At 35.5% G+C, this 18,119-nt stretch overlaps 1 protein-coding gene across 2 annotated transcripts in view; it reads left to right on the top strand.

Annotated features, from left to right (window-relative positions):
- Positions 1 to 18,119, top strand: part of pde1cb (phosphodiesterase 1C, calmodulin-dependent b) — a 53,662-nt gene that overhangs the window by 11,759 nt on the left and 23,784 nt on the right. For both annotated transcript variants that reach the window (XM_084120360.1, XM_084120361.1), the window contains exons 3-5: positions 14,257 to 14,370; positions 16,972 to 17,154; positions 18,021 to 18,087. In XM_084120360.1, the coding sequence (XP_083976486.1) occupies positions 14,257 to 14,370; positions 16,972 to 17,154; positions 18,021 to 18,087 (364 nt within the window). The remainder of the gene's footprint in view (positions 1 to 14,256; positions 14,371 to 16,971; positions 17,155 to 18,020; positions 18,088 to 18,119) is intronic.

Below are 18,119 nucleotides of genomic sequence, written 5' to 3'. Positions count from 1 at the left end.
CGCTCTGATTGGTTTTTCACGTTACGCCCAAACCACACCTATGAGTAATGTAGCAACTTCAGACCAACCCATTTTAGATTTGAGTCGGGCGCAAGAGTCATTTTTCCCGCCGGTATAATAGCAACAGCGCCCTAGATCTGCCCACAAAGTTACTTGCGTTTCGCGTTTGATATTTGCGTTTCAGATCGTTAAAATAGGGCCCAAAACGGCAGAACGCCCACCACACACCAGCTTACTGGTGGAGAGGAGACAGAGTGATGAAGACGATCAGTATATAGGGATGATTAGGAGGCCATGATGGACAGAGGCCAAGGGGCAAATTTTGTCCAGGATAACTTCTGTGATTTTCACTATAACTACTGTCATTTGAACAGGAAACCCGTGACTTTATACTGTACTCGAATCGGTTCGTGACTCGAATTTATGCATTTCTGTGGCAACACTATCAACGCTGAAATGAATCTGCAGCAGTCAGGTGGTACATGTCAGAGCTCTTTAAGTTGTTAATGTTCATTATTATTGTGATGTTTTGTGCTTTGAGACATGAGGTAGTTAAGCCGTCTATCATTACTCTTTGCAGACTCTGCTGTGTGCGTTCATGTGTTTTGAAGGAGGCGTGGCATTGTAGACTCTCTGAAGGGAGGGTGGGATCTTATGCTTTCAAAACTAGATTGCTATTGCTAGCCACTAGCTCGCTATTTCTAGCCAGCTATTGCTTCACCACTATAGAAGTTTACCCAACTATGACGACTTCTGCTTCTGAGAACCCTGGAAATGTGAAAAGGGTCCATATATTGATGAGGAACAGATCAAAATATAAGTCATTATTACATTTCCTATTTATTTTTCCAAACATCTAGGCTACTGAAAAACATTCAGTGTTTAGCAAGCAAAGATTTTAACAGACAATTGAAACTACATGTCTTTAGCAGGGTTTTTTGACATTGTAACCTGTGTAGGACATCCTCCACATTTTACTGTCACTGCTGGACTTCTGCATTAGTGCTGGTCTGCTATTCTTCACCTAATGAATCAGGCTTAATTGAGCTGTTAATGGAATATTAATCAGTGCTGGACAGCCTGTGTTTCACCGAGAAACCAATCTTTAAAATGCTCAGAACAGACCTTCATGCAATTAGCCATGGTTAAAGTATTAAATTGGAAGTGAACGTTAATCTTGTCTGTTCTTAAGACAATAGTATGCATACTAGAGTCTGCTCAGAGCAGAACTGCTCTTTATGGCAATACAAAGTAAACTGAGGACTCAACTTTGTTTTTTGTAGGCATTGGACAAAGGGTGGACTTTAATTTAATATAAGAGCAAAAGTACATTTCATACAGTTATTTTTATTTTTTTATGGTCTGTATCTTTTCATGCAGGGTCTCAGCACAGCTTGATTGTTTACTTTGGCTTGTTGACTTATGAATATTTTATGCTTTGAAACAGTATGTTTGTTCTCTTGAAGAAAATATGACCGACATAATTTGCTATTTATCTTCAACAATTTGTGATTAGTGGTGCATGCTGAGGCAATCACCATCTCTATTTCAGTCGCCCATACATTTCTAAATGTTACATTTTGGCATGTAATTCATACCCCAAAATGTGTTCTACAGATATGAATGATACCTGAAATCATGCAGCAAGTTGAAGAGAGGTGTGCTGTTTCTTTTCTACTTGGACGTGCATTGAGTGGACCAGAATAGAGACTTGGGGGTGGGCTTTTTGACTTGGGCAAGTAAACAACCACCTTAACAACCGCATAGCAAAACCTTGGCAACCACCCACATCACCCCAGCACTGTGGTGGCGTGTTTGGCACAGACGAGCACCACTCACATTAGATGAAGTTGAATAGCAACTAGAAGGTGAAATGTGAGGAGAACAACACAAGCAACATATACTGATATTTTCCAAGTGTTTTACGCTCACCTGTCATCTGCATTCATAGCCTCGGTTGAGTGATTTGGTCCTTCCACTCTTGAGTCAGAAACACAGAAACTCCATTAAGATGGAGTCACCTTACAGGCCACAGGCCAGTTGTCCTTCCCTTGACAGAGTCAGCGGTCTGTCATGCAGCTACAATAGAGATTTTATCGGTGTGACTGTGAGGTGAACAATGGAAATCAGAAACTCCTCCAGAAAACTAGATCTTTATAAGATAAATGGAAATGGAAAAGCAAGCAATACAATTGCAATAAACATAATTATCTTATCTTTCCAGCCATGTGTTTTTCACCATTTGTATCGCTCCGCTTCGAAGCATTTCTCACAGCGAGTGTAATGGCGTACGAGGAAAACCACCATCATTTTACAAATACTGTTGTTGTGTCACGAGAATGTAGTTTTAAGAGTTTTTTTAGGCGAGAATGTAGTTGTTTAAAATTCAAATATACAGTTTATTTATTAAGATAGCACCTATTTAAAAATGTGTTTCTTTTCGTACATGTACCTTGCCGAGAACAGCCTTATCTCGGCCAGTTCTTCTGATGTCTCCATAGTGTTTAAACATGAAATATAATTCATTTTTGTTATCTCTATTTGGCAATCTTTGGTCTCATGAATCTATTATTTGTTCCAGAACAAATAGTTTTGGCTAGTAAGGGCAAAGTTTCATAATCGGTTCCAATCCCACTAGGAGCGGGTCGAGTAGGAACGGTTACAATGGGGGTAATATTTAAATGTTATGTGCGTAGTTACTTAGACTTAAGGTGATGATACACAGGGCAACTTTTTGAGCAATGTTGCTGGGCAGTCTTGCTGAGCGATTGTTGCTTGGGCACTTTCCCATTATATCTGGATAATATAGATCGGTCATGGGCCCTGTGTCTCATCTGGTTGCCCGATGACGGCAACATTGCCCAGCAACATTGCCCAAAAAGTTGCCCTGTGTATCATCACCTTACTGTAGATCTGTCTGCCCCGTGCAGAGCATTAGGTGCTAAGCAATCTCCAGCAGGCTCGATTCAAACCGTTTCGGCTTCGTCCATTGGTTGGTTGACTGCGCACAACGCAAGTCTTCGATGAATGTACGCCGCCATTTGTCTTGGGCGTCCTTGCTTCAGCTTCCCGTGGGACGGCGTCACGACATGGCCATCTTTGGTAATAGTTCCAGGGATAGGCAAAGAATATGGCCCGTTTCATTTAGTTACAGTGCTTAGTTAACATCATGTATTCAGTTAAATGGATACATTGAACGTGTTGGGCAGCAGTTATAACTTGTGCTCGCAATGATTACAATATAATGATAATATGCATAAATGCATGGCTTTAAATTCAGCAGGACATCCTTAATATGCTTCCCACACAGGTTCCAAAAGGGGGTTTTCGCAGTGGTGCAATAGAAGAACCCTTTTTGCTTCCCCAAAGAACCTTTCACCGTTTCTTAAAAGAATTCTTTTTTTTTTCTTAGTGTGAAGAGCATTTTAGAAATCTAAATAACCTTTTTCCACTATAAAGAAACCTTTATTATTATATGCATTGGAAAGATGTTAAAGGTTATTCATGGAACTATTGATGCCAATAAATAACCTTTTTATTTTGGTGTATAAGCAGCTCACTAGGTTTTGGAACAGAGCCATTGTGTCCATAACCTGATAGCTAGCTGATGGTTGTGTGTGTGTGTGTGTGTGCCAGGTCAGTCTGCCAAAGAAACCTGTGATGTTTTTATCTGATGGAATAATATGTAGATTAAGTGACCTTTCAGAAATTGGGTTGCTTTTATTGAATTACAGCGGGCGACAGTGTGACTAACTGACCTTTTGTTCTGAAAATAAGGACAGAAATCTTTATACCCTGAGTGCTGGTCTGCATCTTTCCTCAAGCTAAATGACACGCGAAAGTGTATTTGGTCACAGTGCAGTTAATTATTATGGATTTGCATAAATCCAAGTGTGTTTTGGAACCGCATTGATGATGTATTTCATACTTTACAGTACAACTCTAAACCTCTACCAAATGAGCTCCACATTTGTGTAACTCAGTTTGTAGCAGAATCCAAAGGAAATTATGTTTGCTTTCACTTAATGGGTCTTTTATTCAAAGATGCACTTTTTTGCTCATTTGTTTTTTTGCTAATTAAATTTATACGCAGGGACATGAATAGTACTTTTGAGAAATATAATTAAATAAGATAAACTGCAGACTTTTAGAAAAAGTTATTTTATTCTATATCAGGGATTTCCAAACTTTTTTGTCAGCCATTCCATTTTTAAAATATTTATAAGAACCCAGAGATTTTATGTTAATTTCAGTCATTTAAGAATGCATTTTCATGTTCATGGTTCTGATGTTGATTCATGGTCACATAACATGCAGGTAAACAAATAAAATATTAAATATTTTTAAAGTAAGTGTTATATTTTGACTGCTTTAAATTTAAACTTAGTAGCTGTGAGTAGCTATGCTATGCATTTAACCAAGTTACTACTACTATATTAATATTATTATCATTTCTTTACTATTTACAGTAAATAGCACTGGTTAACATATTACCCATCTGGTTAATGCATGACCCTTTTTTTTTTTTTATCTATATGGTAATATTTTGATTAATATCACAGTCATGTGACGTTTACTTCAGTGTTTTTTTTTTGTTGTTTTTTTTATCTGAAGCAGGAGACTTAAAGTTTCTATTTGCTCTCACTGCTGTCTATGAAAAGGAACTGAGATATAAAATGTCTTTTTGTGAATATTTTTTACCCCAATAGGTAAAGATCGTGACTGTTAGCAAGATATATTGAAGTTACACTTAAGTATTCTGCCATCTTTCCTTCCCTGTGTGCCATCTGGATCCCTCAGTAACTGTCCTCGTCTATTTAATCCAGATTACTCCTCTGTTTTTCTTTTAATGCACACGTCACCACAACCTATCAGCGTCTGCTGATTTCCTACAGTGTTTGTTTATATGATGTGCTTGTGTCATTTACTTCCAATTTGTGCAGGTACTCAAGAGAGGAAGACTGGATATGGATTGTGTTCAGATGCCCTAATACATTCTATTTCCTTTCATTTTGTGCCTGTGTATTTTAGAAGAAGGGACTGTGCTTATATATTTGCTGTAGGCATGTCAGAGACAAAGTGACAAAAGTTGATGATTATAAATATTTCATTTAATCCTGAGCAGTTTTGAAACCGTTATCTAATTAAAATAAGCAGTTTCCACTTTTTAAACTTTTTTTGTGCTATGCATTTTGCTGCCTCCATAGAGCGCTTTAAATCAGTCACTTACAGTATGTTTCTAGATAGCTACTACAAAAATGTGTTTTGCTAACATTTCCATTAAGTTAAGAAAGCGTTATTTCTGAATGTTTTTTAAACGTTCAAAACGTCCAGTTTTTTTTATATGTATTAAGACTATTTTTGTCTTGGTTTATGTGAACGTTAAAGGAACATTTCATTTTATCATTTTGAAAATGTGATAAAAAAAGAAAAGAAAGTTATTTCTGAACGTTTTCTCAATGTTCTCAAAACATTTTTGTGTTAGCGTTTTGAGAACTTTTTTAAAGGCCAGATAACTTTGATCGAATGTTTTATCAACGTTACTGGAATAAACTTTGTTCCTAACTTTAAGAGATCCTTGCCAGAAGTTTTGAGAACGTTCCCTGAGCTGGGAATCTGCTAAATCCGACTATAAAGCATGAAGATTTTAATATATTATAAACATTATAACATCATAGCTTTCTGTAAAGCTGCTTTGAAACAATGTGTATTGTGAAAAGCACTATTTTTGGCAACGTTTCATAAATTTTTTCTCTCAAAAATTTCCAAATTCCAATTCCAAAAATATTTAGCAAATGTTTATAACATCATAAAGACATTCTGAGAATATTCTAAGAATGATTTCTCTCAATATTATGAGAATGTTTATCAGGTAAAAAGATTTTCTATGAAAGTTGTTCTCACAACGTTTTCTCTCTATATTGCGAGAACATTCATTGATTACAAATTACATTGTAAGGATGTTCCATGAACGTTCTTCTCAGAGCATTTTATGATAACATTATGAGAACATATATTAACTATTAATAACATTATAAGAACGTTATATAAACATTATTTTAAGAAAGCTGGTCTTAACGTTTACATATCTTTTAAAGAATGTTAGTAAAAATTATGGGAACATTCCCTGTTAGCTGGGCCTCAGACAGTGAGACGGCCATTATATTAAGATGCTAATGTAATGCTCTTTTTGAAAAACTCTGTTTTAGTTAGAGTTCAAACAAAGCTAATCAGAAAATTCATTTAAAACCAGCCTCTACATCACAACTCTTCTTCTTCTAATTGCAGCGCATTTGGCCAAAAATGATGATCTGTAGCAACAAGGCACTTTTTTTATTTTACTGATTATTAAACAGAATTATTTACCCCATGGTTTGTCAGTCTTTCTGTCCTTCCTGGTTCTTCAATACTTTTACCCATGGAGATGGAGAGCATGTTTTTCATTAAGGCTCTCATTAACTGTCTAATTACACAGTAAAACAATGCGCTGACATTTCTCCAGACCCGGCAACACAGTGTTCCATCATTATTTCAGATCGTTCGTCATTAATTGATTTCCTGCCCAGTTTGACCCAGAACGCACTGATTGGCTGCCACTGAGAGAGAAAAAGTGAATTAGCCTGCTGTTTCATTAATGTGTTTATGAACTCTTCTTGAGTCACTCATAAACCTTTAAAATTTAAAAAGTCTTTATACTTTCAGAGAGAGACATTTAGTCCAATTTAATGGCACTACATTTGACAGCACTTTACCATTATTCTTCAAAAAATTTCAGAGCTTAAAGGGATGGTTCGGAGTAATTTCAACCTAGGGTCCTTTGCACCATGACCTCGAGCCAAACACCCCCCCAGCCCCCCCCCGAAGCCTTTTTTCCCTTGGTCGAACATTATTACAGTTAGAGCTTATTTAGAGATATCAGCCGAATGGCTTAGTGCAGGCGCTAATGGATCCAGGGCTGTATCTCGTATATTACTCCACTAATAATGCCCAGAATGGTACCAAACCTCTACAGTAGTACAAATAGGTTCTGTACTCATAAAATGAGGCATTGGAAAGTTTGTAAGTACATCAGGAGTTTATTTAAATAACACTTGCCTGATGGCTAATGCTATCGCTAACCCGGACGTCGCGGAAGTGACCTCGACGTCCGGGTTAGCGGTAGCATAAGACATCAGGCAAGTGTTACTTATCAACTCACACATCAGTTGTGGTAAACAGAAGCTCAAGCATGTTCGCTTGACGTGCGAGAACCAATGCGGTTCATTCTCGTGTTACGCAGCACGTTTGAGCTTCTGCAAGAACCAATGAGATTCATTCTCGTGTTACGCAGCACGTTTGAGCTTCTGCAAGAACCAATGAGGTTCATTATCATGATCTCTTAATGAGGTTCATTTTTTCAGTGTTGTTTAAGTCCCTAAAATTCAAGTTTACTATATATTTTGCTTTATAATATGTATTTTACAGTACATTACGTAATTATATTTTTTATTGTATATGTATTTTTCCCTGTTGTGTAATCTAAAAGAAGTAACTAAATACATCTAGCCTATGTTGTTAGTGTTTTGTATTTATTTTTTATTATTATTATGTGGGATCAAGTGGACATGTTATATCACTTATCATAGATTGACTCATGCAGGATTATAAACTGCCATAATGCCATATGTGATTTCCACATGGATACACACATCTGCGTAGAAATGAGCATTAGTGTGAGCGGTGTATCTCCGTGCGTCTGTGTGTTTTTAATCTCTGTGTGGTGCCTGTCGCTCTGCCCTCTGCTGCCCCGCTCAGAGATTAGGGAAGCTCTAATAAGCTGTTGGACTGATGTTTGGCCAGTACATTTTCTCTGCATTTCAAACTGTTTCCAGGAAGAAAAATAACTGATTAAGGATTAAACAAAGCTTGAAAGGGGTCTTTGGATGCCTGCGGTTTAAATCAAACCAAAATCTCAGTTTAGTTAGTGCATCTTGCTATTAGTATTGCTCGTACAGTATGTAGGGTTGGGGATTTGAACATACCCATAGCAGTAAGTTACTTTAGCTTGTAACTTGATTTGCACCATTGAATGAGACTGATGTGATAATAAACTTAAGAGTAGAAAGTTGCTCCGTTTTCGACTGCAAGAAGAACTGGAGCGCGTCACATAAATGAACCGAAACTTTGGCTACTTGCCTCACAGACATGATAAATAGGCATATAGAAATGTCTACTTTTAAACGAACCAATTCGAATCAAAAACAAATATTCTCTGATTATGTAATCCAAATGAAAGGTGCATTTCTCTCTATAGGCGGCGCGTTCATTATACTGCGGAGATGACGAGTCTGCAACGTCAACTTCATCTTTGCAGCCAACACTGACTCAGAAAACACTTGTTTATTAATGAACAATTAAAATGTCTCCTTGTTATTTTTTCTAGACACATTCATAATCATTCGGCTACTTTTGCAAGTGCTTTGCCTCAAGCTTTATGAGTGCGAGGCAACAACCTATAATATGAGTATTTGAGTCTGTAAAAAAAGTCAACAAAAAGAATAACATTTTTGTTAATATGTAATCTTGTTAAAACGGATTTCATAAAATTGGTATCGAAAAAAGTATCGTTCAGGAACCGGTATCGAAGTCAAGGTATCGGTATCAATATCGAGAATTTGAGTAAGTGTATTTTAGTAATCATACTAAATTAGGTATCATTCGAAAGCTTAAGCACACAACATTCATCATGTTAAAACCATTTTGAAATTAGACATTGCATTACCATGGAAATGGTACTTAAAATTATTTTAGCTCTCAATTTTTGCGATATCAACTTCAAATTTGGAACACAACTTGGTTAGACATGGCTTTGATTTTAGAGTACAAATTATTTTGTAAAATATATGTTGTATAAAATACATTATGTTTAGTTTAGTACATTTGCTTTACTGTAAACCTAAACTTCTCTAACTTTTTTTCCAAGTGCTTTCACTTCTCTGTAAGCCTTGGTCTGTGTTACAAAACATTTATGAATTACAACCATTTAAGTTCAGATTGATGCTCAAAAAGAGAGGTGGCAGTTAACAGGTTATGATATTGATGATATCTTCAGAAATTTCTGGAAAACACTCAGTATTTACAACAGCCCAAACCTGCAGCATCTGTCAATTTCTCTCTCCAATTGACGCAAATTCAATTGGATATTCATTATCCTGAAACATTGCCTGCCTCAAAGCACTTGAGCACTTCTGCATGAATATCTCATAAGCAGTCAGTGTGAATGGTGGCTTTGCATTGGGAGGCTGAATTTATAGCCCGCTGGATCATTCTATGTTCAAAATGGAAGCCACGCTATGAACTAACCTCTCTCTGGCAGAAACCTCTTTTCCACAGCCATAAAAGCTTGTATGATGGATTAAGGGGGTTGATGTTTAAAATAATAATTCTCATGCTGACTGTTAGATCTTGCCAGCTAACTTTAGCCTTGTTGAGCATCCCAGCAGACTTTAGCATGCAAACATCTGTTTTTATCAACACTATACAGCACAGTCTTTACAAAAAAGTGCAGATCTGGACATTCAAAAAATGTTTTGTTGGTAAAACCCATTTTGCTATCAAGATGGATTTCTAATTAAGTTTGGGGTAAAAAAAAAAACTTTTTGTCTAACAAGAATTGTCTAATTCTAAGTATGAAACTCAACATTGCTTGTTTTATATCACATTATTGCGCATGTATAGTTTACAAATGGCCAAGGCAATGATCAGTGATCTCTTCTAGTTTTATTAGATGTATTCACAGAATCTAAACGAATCTGAAAAAAACAAATCTGTTAAAATTCAATTTAGTCAAATTTAAGCTAAAGCCTGATATTTGACCTATTTTCTCCTATATAGAACTGGAAATCATTTTGGCATTGTGTTATTTGAATACTGTTCATGACAAATTGCTTAATTTTTACTGTAAGTTGCTTTCGATTACAGCGTCTGCTAAATTAATAAATGTACTGTAAATAGCTTTGTTAGTAGCTTCTACAATTCATTTTTTTTTCAACTTAAACAAAGTAAGTGTCCATGCTGCCTTAAATTAAGTTTAGTCAACTTGAAATGTAAAGTTGTAGTAGGTGACATCTTATATATTTGAGTTCTCAACAAGATAAATCTGGGATAGTTATTCTAATTCTACATTTTCACAGTATAGCTGCCTACTTTTTAATGACTACCTTTACATTTTAGTATTTTAGCAGACTTTATCCAAAGTGACTGTCAACTTGAAATGTGAAGTTTTAGTAACTAACTTGGATTTTTGAGTTATCTCTCAAGTTCAATTCAGGGACGTTATTCTACTGCTAAATTTTGTTTTATAGAAGAATTTAGGACTTTTCTTTGATTTATGGTAGCAGTTTAAGTGTTTGCAGAAGGAGTGTGTCTTCAGCTGTTTCTTATAGTTTGTAGAAGTGTATTCTAATGTAGTCTGGCTGATTTGGTAAACAATAATGATATTGATTTGAACAAAATCTGTTCATTTAGATGACTTTTGGAAACATCTAAATGACAATCTCAGACTTTGTTCCAGCAGGACTGACTTTGTATTTTTGCATGTCTTGTAGCGTGTATCTGAGGTAAAGCTGCAGTTGTTCTCCCATGGCAAAACATAATCAGCAGAATTTTTCATGATTTTTTTTTTTCTTTGCTGAACTTGATTGGCATCCGCTGACATGGACAGCTGTGTTCAACCAATCAAACGTCATGTTCCACCCACACGTCTTGAGACATCTGTCAATCCCGGCAGAAACAAGTTTTTGTGTGGAATGTTAAAGACGGCTATTGTTGCTGTGCTTCTGATGGACAGCATCATCTCCCTGGATCTCGAACGCAAGCCTGTTACATTCGTCTTAAATCTTTCTATAACAATTTTCATGCAGAAAATAACTGACTGATTAAAATAAACTCCATATACAAATCACAAATGAAATCTTTTTAATATTGCAACTGTTTTTCCTAGACAGCAATACAATTAAATAAAGAAACTATGCAGAAAAAGACCCAAGAAAGACCTCATTCAAGGAACCTCTGAGCAATAAAGTTGTCTTTTGCTTTGACAAGTTGAAATGTTAGTGTGGGTGGGGGTTCGTATTACATGCTAAACTAGTCGTATTGTGTTTGATTGAGGCCTAAGAGTGTGATTTGAGATCAGGTGCTGAGATGAACAGGGCTGTTGGGGTTTGGGTTCTTGTTTTTATCTGCAGGCAGCTGTCAAAATGTTGAGTGGAAAATGTTAATCTTTCCGTGTGATTGCATTGACCCCAAAGCATCAATGGCACGCCGTCTCTGTGTGATTGTCTTCGTGACAGCCGCCCACCTCTCTTACTGGTGTGAAATCGCTTTCCTGGTAGAAAACACTACCTGTGTCGGTGGACACAGGTGGGACCCAGCTGGATTTTGTGCTGCTATCACATTAAGATACAAATTTAACATATGAATGTCAGATATATGCGTGCAAATGTGGCAGTTACCCTGTGGGAAATTATTAGTAAGTGTGATGTTTGCCTTGCAGCCCCTATAGGACCAATAGACCAAATCCCTGAGGTAATGTTTCAACTGCAAAGTCAACTATAGATATCTGTGAGCTATGTGCACAAATCTGAAACCAATGAATCGATTGAATCTGTGACTTTTTAGCACCCAACAGCATTGTCATTTCAATAATCTGACCTCTCATGTTGTGACTCAAGGACTTTTATTACAGTTTTTCTCGATTGCTTAAACACTATAACCAGGCTTTTGAACTAAAATTTCAAAACCATAATGCCATTTATCAAAAAGCACACCCATTTCCTTAAACTATAAACACTATTCCCCTGTTTTGACACATGTGTCAGATTTGTTGAACTGTCACTGCAAAACTCTACACACAAATCCCTTCATTTCTCATTGCCTAGACCATATTGTCATTTAGAAAGCACTAGCATTCAATATTGTTCACTCAAGTCAGCACAGCTTCAGCTCAGTCAGCACACAATTACTCAAGTGGAAACACTAAGAGTCAAAATTTAATACACATCAATCAGAACCTTCAATAGATGGATAAAAGGGCCCAAATCAGTTTATTGAGTTTTGGAACAATGGATCCAGAAAGACATGAAGGAAGAGATCGAGGAGGCATGTTGTGTCTCACAAAATGCCTGATAAACATGATTTAAGTCCTGGTGTCCTCTACAGTGGACACGTATGAAATCAATGCCCTGTTCTGTAACAGAATTATTATTTTTTATTTGAAACCCCTTAACATTTTCCTGAGATGTTGTTTTATGAAATACAATCTGAAAAGTAGTCCAATTTAAATTATAATTACAATATATTAGCATATTTTCAAAGAATTTTGATCACTAAATTAATGTCAGACATTTTTAAAGACCAAGGAGAAGTTGTTTTCATGGTGAAACCTCCAAACATTTGGTATCTCTGAAAAGTCCTGAATGTGCTCTTTACAGGACACCCAGGTTGTGTCATGTGACATGTATGATGTCAGAGAAATTCACTAAAATATAATGTCCACTACAGTGGACAAAAGTCTATTCTTGGGTCCCAGGAGGATATAGTCAACAGAATGTTCAAAGGGGACCATCAAAATAAAATGTTACCAATAATTTCACCATTATTTATTGTTATAGCTTTCCCCTCATTCAAATTTCCTCCGACACTCTAAACATATCAAGGACCGGAGAGCATTTGAGTGGTTTGGTGAAAGTCTTTCCTGGAAGTGGGATATTGAAGATGATTTGATAAGACTAACAGCTTTAGTTAATCAATCGTCTTTAAAAGCTCAATTAATCAAGCTTATAGTCTTACAAAGATGAGCTTCTGCAGACACTTTTGAACATCTATAACAAATAAAGTATTCTGTCAGTATCCTAATCTAGAGTTTGTGTATACACCATCATTCAAAAGTTTGCGGTCGGTAAGATAAAGATGGCGACATTTATTTGATTGAAATAAAAATACTTTATTATTACAAATGTTTTTTACTGTAACTTTTGATCAATATACTGCATCCTTGCTGAATAAAAGTATTTTCATTTTCTATTTTGTTTAAAAAAAAAAAATCTTACTGACCACAAATGGTAGTGGTCAGTAGCCTACCTGAAATTATATATAAATTTTAGTATCTAAATTATAGAGATCAATATTAATTTACATAAACTGTGTGTATATACACTACCGGTCAAAAGTTTTAGATCGGTAAGATTTTTAATGTTTTTAAAAGAAGTATCTTCTGCTCACCAAGGCTGCATTTATTTGATTAAAAATACAAACAAAAACAGTCATATTGTGAAATATTATTACAATGTAAAACAGCTGTTTTCTATGTGAATGTATAGTTAAGTGTAATTTATTCCTGTGATGCAAAGCTGAATTTTCAGCATCATTACTCCAGTCTTCAGTGTCACATGATCCTTCAGAAATCATTCTAACATGATGATTTGATGCTCAAGAAACATTTATGATTATTATCAATGTTGAAAACAGTTTTTACATTTTTATTTCATGATGCTAGGATGAATAGAAAGTTCAAAAGAACAGCATTTATCTGAAATGGAAAGCTTTTGTAACATTAAACACTACCGTTCAAAAGTTTGGGGTCAGTAAGAATTTAAATTTTATTTTTGGGGGAAAGAAATAAAATAAATCAATAGTTTTATTCATCGAGGATGAGTTAAACTGATCAAAAGTTACAGCAAAGACATTTATAATGTTAGAAAATATTGAACTTTCTATTCATCAAAGAATTTGGGAAAAAAAAAAGTTTTTTGAGCATAAAATCATCATATTAGAATGATTTCTGAAGGATCATGTGACACTGAAGACTGGAGTAATGATGCTGAAAATTCAGCTTTCATCTGAGGAATAAATTACATCTTAAAATATATTAAAATAGTAAACAGTCATTTTAAATTGTCATAATATTTCACAATAATACTGTTTTTTTTTTTTTTTTTTTTTTTTTTTTTTTTAAATTGGTTTTATTGGTTTTTATCAAATAAATGCAGCCTTGGTGAGACTTCTTTTAAAAACATAAAAAATCTTACCGATCTAAAACTTTTGACCAGTAGTGTATGTGTATATATATATATACAGTTTATGTAAATGTAATATTGATCTCTGTTTTGCAGAATTAAATGCTGCGTTTGTCACGCTGAGGTTGGCTGGTGCTCTCAGAGAATTGCTTTGCAAAATAAACAGCCATTCAGTTGTGTTTGTTGTGTGCTTGTTTTCCAGATTACGATGTTTGGTAAAACAGTTGGAGAGGGGAGAGGCGTCTCTCGTAGACCTAAAGAAAAACCTGGAATATGCTGCCACTGTTTTGGAATCAGTCTATATTGAGGAAACAAGGTAAAGTATGGTGTTTACACTGTTATTTTACTCTACCACTCTCTGTTGCCAAATTTTGAAATAATATAACCACTGCCAATTGACTTGAAATTATAAACAAGTTGAAACTCGTACATTTAAAATTAGCTAGGGATGGAAAAATGACATATTCCTATTCTCATGTTGTTTCCTGAAATCCATCAGTTATAAACTAACTGCCTGGACTGCATGGTCCGTTTACAATGAATAATAATCTCCAGGCTATTTTCTATTCCCGTCAAAATCTTTGACTCCACTGCATTGCTCACAAAGCCGCAACAACACATTATTCCGTCTTTCCACGTCAGAGGCTAATCCAGCTTTTCCACACTAACCCTAAGTGGAGTCATTGTAAAGGGAAGATTGTAAAATTGGTCTGGGATCAGTCTAATGGAGCTTAAAGCAATTTACTCATACTGATAGAGGTCAATTCAATTATCAGTTAAAGATCTGTGCGCTTCAATCCCAAGATGCTTAGATTGAGTGAGTGGCCATCTGAGGGGGTCACAGGGTCAACGCTGCTGCTTTGTCCTTCAGAATTACCTTTTAACAAAATGTTTTAAGGATGTAAATATTTGCTTGGGCAATGATTTGCCTATTTTTAACATTACCAAAATGGCAATATTATGGTATGCTTTTGATTTACAGTACCTGTGATGTGCCATGCAAAATGCCATGCTATATGAATATGATAATCAAACAATCCATGTGATCCAAGCACTGTGGTATTGCCATTTGATACCTTAATTTTATCATAAGGGTTGATGTGAGGGTTTTCAAGCTATTCTCTGGTTGAATGTAACCACAAAATAAAATAAATTCTATATGTTTTTAAGTTGAAGCTTATTTAGGCCAAATATATATTTTTTTAATGTCAGCATATTTACTCTTATTTAAGCACAATAAATAAATACGATACATTAATTAACAATCGAGCAATCTATATACAGTAGTGGCCAAAAGTGATGTCAGGCCTAGGAAAATTTACATCTTCACCCTTTATTAAAATATTATTAAATATTTTGTTTGCATATTGCGTAGTTGTGCTTGAAGTCAATTGTTTTATTTGTGATAATGCAATAAAACATGCCAAATTGTGCGGGCATCATTTTTGGCCAGGCTGACAAACAAAGAAATTATGAACACATGCAAAAACAAGAAAGAACCAACAAAATATTAATAACTGATTATGTTGTACCCAATAAATGCTTTTTCCTGTGATCTTTTTGTCTTTCCTTCATACTTTAAATATTGCATTTTTTGATAGTTTAATCAACTTGTAGGATCATATAAAAACAAATATCCCCTCCAGACATCACTTTTAGCCACTACTGCACATATACATTAATAAAAAAAAAATAAATAAAAAAAAAAAATATATATATATATATATATATATATATATATATGTATGTGTGTGTGTGTGTGTGTGTGTGTGTGTGTGTGTGTACGTATGCATGTTTGTGTGTGTGTGTGTGTGTATAATTAATTTACTTATTTACTTGTTTATATATTGTATATTATTTTTTCATACTTGTTGTACTGCTTTTCATTTATGCTGGCTTTAATTTAAAACATTCTCGGATGTAGTGCAAACATTTTCCAGTAATGAGAATCACAATGGGAAACATTTAATTACAAAAAAAAAACAAAAAACAAAAGCATTACAAGAGATTTTGGCAGGCAAAAGTGTGTTTTAATCAAAATAATGTCACAATGTGCATTCACAAAATATAATTAGTTTCTTTTGGGTTGAAATGGCACCCAGACATGTTTTCATCAGGATGTGTGGATATGAGGCCATGCTGATAGCTTTATTGAGAGAACACAAATGAACACCTGCAGTTTGAAACGAGCCAAAAAACTCCTCCTTATCAGCGGCATTTCATTCCCGCTCAGTGATAGTGTTTAACGTCTCTGCGGGGAGATGAAGCCCTCCATCACGCCGCTCAAGTACCACTGATATCTTTTGATTCTGATGAGCAGAGTGAAGAATAACAGCTGTGAATATCTAGATGCCAGAAAAGACACAACAAAAGCTTATGGAATTATGTAACTGGGACGTCATCGCGGCCCGGGATTATGACACACCCTCTCACTTGACAAACCACAGAGACCCCCAGTCCGGTCTGATTAGATTCATATTCGCTGTGTGATTTATGACAGTAGTGGGCTTTAAATCCATCATAACAGCTTATGTCTAGATACACAGATGTTTATGGCACAGTTACTGCGAAGATGTGTAAAATCAGAAGTTAAATGTCAATCCAGTGCCATTCCAATGCAAATATTTATACCTTAACTTCTTCCTTATTTACTAGACATGTTCTGCTGCACATAAAGGGAACGTACTGTGGTATTACCATAATTATGCGGATGAGTTGTGGATTAGTCTTTAACCAGCAGTGGGTCTTGGCTTGGGCTTCTCTCACAGTTTAGATTAGGGTATAAATAGTCGTTTATCCTTCTTATATGCACATAATGTATAACTTATATGCATATAATACCTGTCGCAGATGATTTTTTAAGTGTAAGTGGTGATGACATTAAAAGTATCTTTCCCTCTCTCCCTTTTTTTCTAAGGCGATTGGTCGATACCGAGGATGAGCTCAGCGATATCCAATCAGATTCTGTGCCATCAGAAGTCCGTGATTGGCTGGCCTCCACCTTCACACGACAGATGGGGCTGATGATGCGACGGACGGAGGAGAAGCCGCGATTCCGCAGCATCGTACACGCAGTGCAGGCTGGGATATTTGTGGAGAGGTGGGGTTAAGCACAAAGCAGTGTGCTAAAAAATATCCTAGCATTTTAGAAGCTATTCGTATTTTTAAAGTTTTCCTTTTCTTTGACCCTTGCAATTTCAATTATTTTGCTATTCTGCCTTTAAAACTTCTATGTAAACGGCCTCCAATATGATTTGTCTAACATGTAGACATAAGTGTATGTTGCAATGTCACATTTTGAACTCTTATTTTGAATGTCTCTTTCATTTCAAAGGATCAAAGGACATGCTATTATAATATTTATATATAATATTCATTTTTTTATATTTTCATTTAAATTTTAGTTTTTTTAGTTCAATGTGCTTTTGTTGTTTTTAGTACTTTATATATATATATATATTCATCTAATGTTATTTTCAGCTTTATTTGAATAGTTTTAGTTAATAATATTAAAACTAGAAAATAAATACATTTAGCTGTTATTTTTTTTGTAACCAAGAACACAAAGCAGGAAAACTTCCAGTGTTCATAAATCAGTCTGAATCCTCTTTAAGGCCATTTCTTTCCTCGCCAGGCAGCATTAAAGTCTTCTGTGAAATTATTATAAATCTATGCATTGAGCTTAATGTGAGTCAGCGTATGCATATACATCATCTTTTTGACAAGTCTGAATAAGTACAGTCACTCTGCCTCTCTCTCTCTCTCTCTCTCTCTCTCTCTCTCACTCACTTCATGCAACACTGCACATATAAATTGCTCTGACAAAGCATTTACTTAAAGAAAGTGCAGGTTGTCCTCTACATTTTATGTTTTGTCATTGTGAAGGTGAAGATTATGGCATTGTGTTTGGAGTGCCTGCGGTCTGTGCTGCCGCTTTCACTTGATGTGTTTATCTCTTTCTAACAGAATGTACCGCCGAACTTCTAACATGGTGGGACTGAGTTACCCTTCCTCTGTCATAGCTGTGCTTAAGGTAAAATACTCACACGCTCTTCCATTCTCATA

The sequence above is a fragment of the Abramis brama genome (genome assembly GCF_963993115.1).
Source record: "Abramis brama genome assembly, chromosome: 7".
NCBI classification, from domain to species: Eukaryota; Metazoa; Chordata; class Actinopteri; order Cypriniformes; family Leuciscidae; genus Abramis; species Abramis brama.
This window is presented reverse-complemented; position numbering and strand designations above follow the sequence as displayed.